The following is a 10027-nucleotide window of genomic DNA, read 5'->3' as shown; positions in this document are numbered from 1 at the left end:
GTAGGCTGTTACACGATTGGAGTGATAAGTACCTTTCTTCATTATAATAAAGTGTATCAAAATATGTCAAAGTGTGAATAATGGTTTTAAAAATCTTAGGCCAAAATGTATCCTTCAAATGAAATTGAAATGTAACCAAATCAGGGTATGTTCTATTGTCTTTATGCATCTTTTCGCCGCTATTACGACGCTCAGGGGGCTGTACATTCAGTGATGATATATGTTTGTACTGTTACAATAGGTTGTTTATGAAGTAGTGCCGAAGTAAAACCGTACTCTGTGTCACTGTATGCTTCGATGATCTGGATTATTGGAAATCTGTTATTCCTATGTTGACGTTAGCCTTTGAACACAGTGATATTACCATTCTATGTGCTGAGGTGTAACTCATGTCCAATACCATTAACTTTACTTGTATTCAATTCATTGTAAATGAAGCACTGACAACATCAGAACGGATTTATTTCTTCAGAGAACCCGGATGCTGAAGCTTTCGAGAAAGCACATGACCTGTTTGACTTCTTAGACGAAGACAATGACGGTCGACTCACGCGGGACGAATTCATCATGTTTACTCACGGAATCGGCTTCAACCCTGACGACAAGGCTGCAGATGCCATACTGGACGAGGCTGACCCACATCGTGAGTGTCTTTTCCAGTTTAAAACAATTTGGGTTTTTCTTGTTAAGACCAGAACATCTCAACCTCTAAAGCGGAACCAAGAACGTACATGCATGATATTTGAATGCAAATAATGTTCACGAATGGATTTCTTAGATCTTTTTTCCAGCTTCGTATGCATTATTATACATGTAGTTACATATTATATGTATAAAAACCTTGCCTCACAGATGTTCGCCTGACGTCACATTTATTGTCCTCGTGCAGTACTAATCGTTAGATGGACCCATACATGTACACATGTGTGTTGTACATTACTACACACTCTGTCCAGCAACTGACAGTAACTTATCAAGGAACCCATAAAATGTAACTGTGTAGCCTCTATAACACATATACATTGACCAATAATACTGTCGTGTAGCCGTGTACGACAGACAGCGGTTGTTTCGTGCCGTTTCCTGTTTACGTTCCGACTGCATGATAACGAAGCGTATAAACGGAGCAGAGAAACGGAGCATAGTAACGGAGCGGATTAACGGAGCTGTTTTCATGCTTGTTACTGTCATTTATTGTTTCCTGCAGTGCAGACCATCCAGCGCCAAACATTTCTATAAACAACTGTGTTCACCTTGATAAAAGTTCAAAAAGTCACCATTCACTCCTCTTTTATCAGCCTATTTCATGAACAAAACAACAATAGGGAGAGGAAACAAAACTCCTTAATGACTAAATACCGCGGGACTTTTGAATTACCAATGTTTTGATGACTGAACAGTTCGACAACCGTTGAATGTTGGAACAATTAATGCCTTTATAATAACGTTCTCCACCATTAACACTGCAAAATAGTGTTTACATTACAGGAAAAGGCCAGTGCACAATGTTTCATAGCATAAATGACAAGAACAAGTATGGAAACAGCCAAATCTGCCTTACCAAAGTGTTCTGTTTCTCTGAAATTGGTCGAAGCATAAACCGGAAACGGCACAAAACAACCGCCCCTGTTACGCATACATGTACATAGCAGTGATGAAGAAGATTTCATGGTTTCCATGTTGATTTAATGACAATTGCTTTATATAATTTGTTACACTTACAAAATATTAGTATTATTATTACTATGTCTGTANTCGGCATCAGTTCCGCGCTATTACAAGAAGACAAACACGAACATATCGCAGCCTCCCAAAATACACACACATACACTACACGCATGCATCTTGCACACAGGGGAGGCCGTCCTTAAATGACCTTAGCTGTTAATAGGACGTTAAACAAAATCAAACAAACAAACAAACTGTATGGCCTTGTATGATCGCAACCTGTTGCGGAAGGCGCCTGCTCCGAATTATGGGTCACATGACGTGGACATATGTTTCCATACATTGATGTCATTTGCGACCCATTAACAAGAAACATCGGCGCACAGCTTATTTACTTGTTATTCAGTTGTGCAGTAACTGAACTGATATATTTCAGGAAGCGGCTACGTCGCATGGACAGACTACAAAACTACCTTGACCCATCGTCTTCCTCAGGTCCGAATGGAAGAGGAGAAGTTACGCGAGGCGTTCCGAGTGTACGATCACGACCGTGACGGAACAGTTACTGTTGATCAACTACAAACCATTATCAAGGCCGACTCTAGAATTAAACATGACGTCATCGACAAACTACGGGATTCGGACAGAGACGGCAAAATAGAAATAACCCGTAAGTTTTCGCCTTAGATACTGCAGTAAATGTTATAATAATTGTGACCATATTGATAAAGATTTGTCCAAAAGTGACCTTCGTTTTTTAAGACGGTGTGAAATCAAAATAAAATCTTCACGATGATATATACTCTGTGTGTCATTTTGTAAAAGCACAAGTATGTGATGACGAATTTCATTTATGTTTTAAAAATATGTATCTGACGTGTGATTGTTTTGAAACAGAATCATAATCCCGTTATCTATTTCGAAGATGATGTTAATGCGCCTCGCGTGATATCAACGTGCAATTTCTAATTTTAGTCTACAACTTATTTCAATTTATAGAAGTACCCACGACCTGGACTATATTAATTTATACTTGTTGTGGTATAATAGGATAGCTATTCGTGACCCGTTTAGCCATACGTTTAACCTGTTTCACTCGACGATTGTGTTTTAATACATATATATATATATATTATTTTTCAGATCTTGTAAGCATGCTTTTGGCATAAAGCTATCCCCAGGAAGGAGTCGTTATATCATATATCGAAACATGACATTATCTGGATAATAATTATACATCGAGGAAGTTTATATTTTCCTGCTACATTTATATTTAATGCTTTATAATTTCAATCTATTAAAATTTGGAAGATAGAAAAAAATTGTTCTTTTTTATCTGTATATGTCTGTCAATCGATAACGTTATATATTTGCCAATTTCTGAGAGTGGCATGCATTCATTTAAGAAATTGTTTATTCACTTCCATCCGTTTTCTCTACGCATTATCTGATTGTCCCACACAACAAATGCAACGATGTTCATATCGAACAAACGCTGAAATACTGTAATTATCAATTTGCACAAGAAGAAATACCAACAGCAAAACCGACACACGACGATGCATTGCATTTTGAAACATTTAATTCCTCCTCTTCCATCATTCAAAATGAACACAGAAAACGTTTAATATTTTCCAGTTCGTTATAACTGCAAATCAAGTTAATACAGTTTTAATTTAGAATTATTCCCTAGAATTAATTTCAATACGTTACATAGAATGAAAACATGACATTAATTGGTTTATGAGAGGTTACAAGAGTTATAACACGTTGATAAGTTCGTCTTTTCGTGACGTCACTGACTCAATGGCCTTGGCCTTGTCAGCCCACCATATTTACTTCTCTGTGCTATTTAATAGTCATGGATCCAAAATTTTGTGGTCTAGTTATGTNTATACTGATGGGCCAATGGCCCAAAGTTTGAATAAAACTTGAAACTATGTATTTGTGCTAGTATATTGTGATGCCTGATTATAGGTTTTATACAGTTGTTGTTTAATTTTGTTACAAAATTAGTTACTTTCTGTTAATTAGTACTCTGGTTTTATTAAGCCAGCCAGCCAGCCAGCCAGACAGACAGACATTCTGTATTCATTTAAACAATTTTCAACATTTAGAGAAAATTATGAGAAAATTTATAGAGCAGAGTTCATATTTTTCAAAAGCGGCTTAATATTTTTGTCAACTGTTATCATTAGTTCTGTTGTTATTGTTATTCACTATGATAGCAAAAATCGAAGCTGAAATGAATGCTTTTGTTAACATGAACAAAATCCTTATTTTAAATAACAAGGATCCAAAATCTAGAATTACGTGAAAGATATTTAACAGGATTTTGTTCATGATAGTCTAAACTAGTCCAAGTTCTATTGCATAATGGGTAAAATATGTTGAAAGTTGTATAAAATCTTCATATGATCCTATTGTTGTAAAGACATTAAACCACAATCAAACGAACGAAGTGTTGCATTATGGCCCTTAGTGTAACAAACCATTATTTTCGTACACTAACGAATGTGGCTGGTAACGTGTACAAATCTGGTTGTATTTTATGTTGGTTTTTGTATGGTGTGTTTACGCTCCGCATCACCTACACAGTGTAGGGTGAAATGAGGACGGACACTTAGGGAGATATTAGCAAAAAGAGGAAGAGGCTAGTGATAAAAAAATAGATCCCAAGTGTTGGATGTTCAATGTCCATCTAGCAGAAAACACAAAATCCCTGATTCTGTGGGGAAGCTGGAATAGTTGCTTCTTACAATAATATGTAGTACAATGCAGCGGACTTTCCAGAAAAAAATGTAATTGTTATATTAAATATATTAAATAATCACAAAATTGATAGTGCAAAGTAGAACAAAATTATATACTGACAATAAATTGAATCTTTATACAATGTGGTTGATACTGCTGACATATACTGAATATATACAGACTATTGTTGGGTTTGTGCCAAGTATGATCAAAGACATGATTTACATGTAAACCAATGAAACAGTACAAGGAGAATATAACCAGGGGTAAGCGTCTTCTGCTTCATCGGTGAAACCCACCATGTAAATCTAAGTCGAAACGAAGTAATGTCACGTCCTCACAACGAGAACCCGATTAGTGACAACAAACCACAAGGCACTCTAATGAGCATAATTAAAAAGATCGACCTTCATACCACACACAGAAATAGCCTATTTCTCTGTGAGATCCTGATGTCGACGAACACTTGTCGATAGTCTTCATCAACTGGCATCCTTGGAAACCCTCTGTTGTCATATCTATCACGGAAGTCGTGATATTCGGAGCAAGCTCTTGAGTACCGAATCATTTGCGATATGTACAATTGTAAACACCGTAGATGGGGAGCAGTGATGTTGCTATCGAGAATGTAAAGTTCGCGATCGGAAAGTGAAATCCTCCCGCTTATCGTACAGCCTAGTATCTAAATGTGAAATTGAAGGACTTTGCTAGGCTTTGTGTTACCAGTCCTGATAAGAACATCAATAAATTCAACTTCATATAAAAACAAAAGAAGAGATTGATCAAAAAAGGTCCTCGGGAAGTTATTTCGAAAAAGACTCCAAACTAATGGCGTCCAATGCACTCTCCCCATATACAAATATTTTTACATTCTTGATGTTTGTTCTGTTCATGAATCTACCAACTGAAAACAACTGTCATTATACCAATACACTATGAATAAAACGATTCTCGTGCAACCAGTCAGCTGATTACTACGCATAGTACCGTTTCTGATAAGAGTTATCTCCCCTTCTCAGAGATTTCGTGGTTGTAAGAAATAATAAAAATAATAATTTAGTGACCCAAATCCTGCCAGGACATTTTTTTTTAATTAAACCGTTCTCATGCTCAAGCATGAATTCTGTGCTCAAACCGACTTTCTTGTAACTCGCTTAAATCATTTCAAACGATCAAAATGTCAGATGTAAACATTGAAACAGTATTTAGCTTCAAGTCTCTTCAAAATGTTTCCAAATCATTGATAAACAAGATATATTTATTAAGTTACAACAAGAACAAGAATATAGGCTTGAGCATAGAATCCATACTTGAGCATGAGAACGGTTTCATGAATACGGGCCCAGGACAGGATAATTATTTTAGTATTATGCAATGTATATTTTGATATAAACTTGTGCTAAAATACATTTTTATTCATGTGATATCAATTCATTAAGGTAGTTGCACTAAAAACATTAAAGAAACACATTAAAGCACATGATCCTGGTTTTCCGCTTGGTTCTCACGGTATTAGTATCACCCTGAAATGGCACACCATATGCCAATTCGGAGTTCTCTGATTTAATAAATTTCCACCCATAACCAAACAACAACGCCGCCGTGCGTGGAAAAGCGGAACAATGTCCAACAATCCTGTATGAATATTCGGACCCCTCTGACTTTATCTATCACATTTTGTTTGCAATTAATTTCCCCACTTGTACCTCTATGAATAGGGACATCACAGACAGCAGGTAACCAATCACTGCGTGTAAAGTATGTTAGCGAGCCAATCAAAGTACACAAACTATTTAAATCCATGTGGAAACCCCTCAATATGGCTGGTACAGCGACCAAATCTAAATCTACCAGCGAAAATCATAAATGGTGCACCATTGTACCATTTTATTATTCTTTCTAATTTAAAGTTAAAAATAATACTTATAACATGAGGAGGAGGGGGGGTTTAGCTTAGGATTTCTCACGTGAGGCATCACATATCTGGGGTAAGTTCGGCCCACATTGAAATTAGCAAAATTGTGACGTCATAAAGCATGCAACGTCATATTTTCCCTCCAATTTCACAGCTTCCCTGGTATGGCATGGGCCGACCTGCCTCTGTGTCATTGGACGAATCTGCCCTAAATTGATATTCATAGCAATACAAAACTCAATGCTCTACTCTACATAAATACCATCATGTGAAGCTGTCGGTCTGTTACACGTATGACATATCAATAATAAGTAGCATTTCGATTTACAGAAAGTTTGCAAAGCTGAGGTCATGATTTTTGTTTTACCCATCCAAAAAATGATTTTCTTGGTTTTAGTAATCTAAAGTTATATTTTCCCACGTTTTTTCCATATGAACGTCCTGCCTAGTGAACTGCACTGCTTAGATCCTCAAAGTTGTAAATATTTGCTTAAGACCAAAAATATCAGGAGTGGCCGGAGTTACCCCAGGGCCGAACTTGTCCCGGTCTGCCCTAAGTTGCCCTAACCCCATATTCAACCCTACCACAATGGATCTGCCCTGGTTCGTTGTTTTCAAAGCACCTCAGAAATACTTGCAAATCAAGAATTGGCGATATTCAGAGGGATGATTTTGTACTTCTATCTATTTTTTGTTCTCGACTTTCTTTTCTTAGCTGTTGCAATGATGCAAAACTCTAAACAAACAAATTTCATAGTGTAGTTTTTGAATCTGTTATTACTCCATTCCATTTTTCAAGGTACATATATTTACTTTATTGAAATATTCTTATTTGTAAATCATTCTGTTAAAAAGTGATCATGACGCTACATGCTGGGCAGTCGAAAAATAATAAAGTTGATTTACACAAATTTTTACCCTAGTGTTTGTCAATACATGCATTGAAAAGAATCAAAGGACTTACTCAAGAATTGATGCTAATTTTAACAGTGATATATTGTATGTAGGATAATGATAACCTTAATTTATGGATATCCAATGATGAATACATTTAAAAATAAAAAATGACCTTGGCCTTAATCTGGTGTTCCTCTTGAAACTACATGTATTTATACTTGCACGAAATAATGTCAGTTATAGGCCAAAATATCCTCCTATCCATAATTATACTCTACTGTTTATTTCATGCCGCATTTCCACTGTTTTTCATTCAGTCATTCTTAACCAATAGTGGATTATATTACAAAAAAATATGTATACACACAATTACTGTGAGAGAATGTACTGCATAGTTATCTCTAAAACAATTTGGTAAGGTGAAGACGGAGATGGCACAGCATAATACGCCTTTAAAAATTAAATCATGCTCTTAAAAATCAGGTAACGGAAAATTATGACAATATTTCGAGATGAAAATTCGAAGAATTTTTTATTCTTTGTGTTTGCTGAAAAATTCGGAAAGGAAATTTCTTTGTATTTGAACTTGTTTTAAAAGTGACATAAATGCATGAAATACGTACACTACATCAAATATATATATTATGTGTCCATGCCTTCAATGTAATTACAAATAAAAAAATGTGCAAAGAACTGTAGGAATAAGAAGAAACAATATCAAAATATTCTAAATAGGTGGTGTAGCTGCAGAAAATCCGAATTGGTTTCAGAGAACGTATTGTCAACACTACGATGACGCATGTTAAAAGTGACGTCACAGTCGCGTCACAACATGTTGTGAACGTCAAAAAATGCCTGGTATATATATATATACGGACTTATCAGTATAAATTGATGCTATTTTGAAGCTTAAGACAAATAACCAAGTGCACGTACTATATGGAAACAAGTTTTAGTTCGAGAAAAATGAAAATATCAAAATAGTATGTGGGACATCGAAGGATTTCATCAGTAACATCGACTTGTAAAAAAATGTAGAATTGTTTCTGAACATAAAAATGTGCCGGAGATACGACAAAAATACAAGGTGTTCATTAAAAATGTCAAATTAATTGTTTGTGCAAAAAAAGAACATCAATACAGCAGTAACGCGCTCCACATGATATGTAGATCAGCTACTGCTATTCATTGCCGCAATGTACATGAAAAAAATCCATTCAATCCAAATACAAATACTAGTTCTAGGAGGGTATGAAGCAACTCGATTTGCTCAAGAGTTGAGCAAGTTTTCATACCGTTTTGGAATCTGGCACTCAAAGTAAAAACACGTTTACATTGCTTAATTCGTCAAGTGATCCAGGCGTTTACTCCTGTATCGAGATCGTGCGAAACGTACACATTGAAAAGAAATTTAAGATGGCAAAAGCAGAGTTGACATATATTTTGACACTACATGTGTTAAATGATTTTATGAAAATAGTAAGGGTACATGTATTTGCAGTTAGGGAATTTCAGAATGAAGATGGCTGCAAATGGCTGACAGGATCACTACTCAATGCTAATGATCATATGATTGTGCATTCTCTCGTTTCCCCAAGACCATATACAATTCAAACTTCCTCTGACATTCTACTGGTAGGTATATTGTTTTAAACTTGCCAAAGATAATGCTGCCCAAGTGTTTTAAGGTCGGTCCAAAGTCCAAAATGGCACCATGGTTGCCAATTTCTTAAAGACGTTACATGTATAAACTTATCAAAAAATTTAAAAGTTGAAAAGAAGCAATTTCAATCTATTATGAATGTTTTATTCAAATGGTATTACATTTATATAACGTGTTAGGCCAATTACTTTTGAGGAAATCTCCACCAGCTCAGAAAGTCGCAGACCATTAAATATTCATTGACCTTTGTAGGGAAACGCCCTCGTGAAACATGATAAATCGAGGATAAACAAATAATCGTATTTCCCTACAGTAAGGACACATAATTAATGATGTCAAAATATAAATAAGTGAATAAGAACTGTAACACAATTGTAGGAATAATCAGGTTGACGCGCCATTGTTGTCGTCTGCCTTCGTCACTCGGAACTGGTTTGTGGATGATCTTGACTTTAGAGAGGCTCCGAATAAGGGAAATATGGACAGGGAAACTTGAGAGCGCGAGGGCGACATGCTATTTTGTTGCCCGTCATGTAACATGTAACCAGTATCATCTAATCAGACACGTTGTTATAAAGATGAGGTACAATAATATGTTTAGTTCACGATGACCTTCACTCTGTACAAAAGGTCAATACATTGCAAAACGTTTACTAAATTTTGCCTGGGCTGTACATTTTATACCATATATTTTGAGTGCATTGCAATATATTTTAGGTCACTGTGAATTTCTCTTCTGGTACATGTACATCACCATATTTAGTGACAGTTGAGAAAGCATGAAGTTGAAATTCCCAGATAAATATTTGTTACCATATTTTTAAGGGGCTGTACGGAAAAACTACCTCCCGGCAAATTAAAGGCCACCTACATTGTACAACGAGGTCAATAACATTGCAAAAGACTGGCTGAGATATACAGGGGACCGAGAAGGGCCGAGACAAAAAGGGAGGAAATCAAAAGGCAGAAAGAGGCGGCCACAAGCTGCACTGGTGGCATCGGCTACCAATCAGCCAGAGTAGAAAATAAAATGGGTGGATATGACATAATATAAATCACTGTTTGTTTTCTTATTATCAGACACCATCATTTTATTCATTTCTCTTTTTCCATATTCTTTCTTTCTGTCT

The 10027-nt window shown here is 35.9% G+C and overlaps 1 protein-coding gene across 1 annotated transcript in view; it reads left to right on the top strand.

Annotated features, from left to right (window-relative positions):
• Nucleotides 1–2976, top strand: part of LOC110457354 (calmodulin-like) — a 3432-nt gene extending 456 nt beyond the window's left edge. Inside the window, exons 2-4 of the mRNA XM_021508582.1 lie at nucleotides 454–643; nucleotides 2105–2338; nucleotides 2812–2976. Of these exons, the coding sequence (XP_021364257.1) occupies nucleotides 454–643; nucleotides 2105–2338; nucleotides 2812–2837 (450 nt within the window). The 3' untranslated portion in view covers nucleotides 2838–2976. The remainder of the gene's footprint in view (nucleotides 1–453; nucleotides 644–2104; nucleotides 2339–2811) is intronic.
• The last annotated feature ends 7051 nt before the right edge of the window (nucleotides 2977–10027 follow it).

The sequence above is a fragment of the Mizuhopecten yessoensis genome, unplaced genomic scaffold (assembly GCF_002113885.1).
Source record: "Mizuhopecten yessoensis strain PY_sf001 unplaced genomic scaffold, ASM211388v2 scaffold9109, whole genome shotgun sequence".
Lineage (NCBI taxonomy): Eukaryota > Metazoa > Mollusca > Bivalvia > Pectinida > Pectinidae > Mizuhopecten > Mizuhopecten yessoensis.
This window is presented reverse-complemented; position numbering and strand designations above follow the sequence as displayed.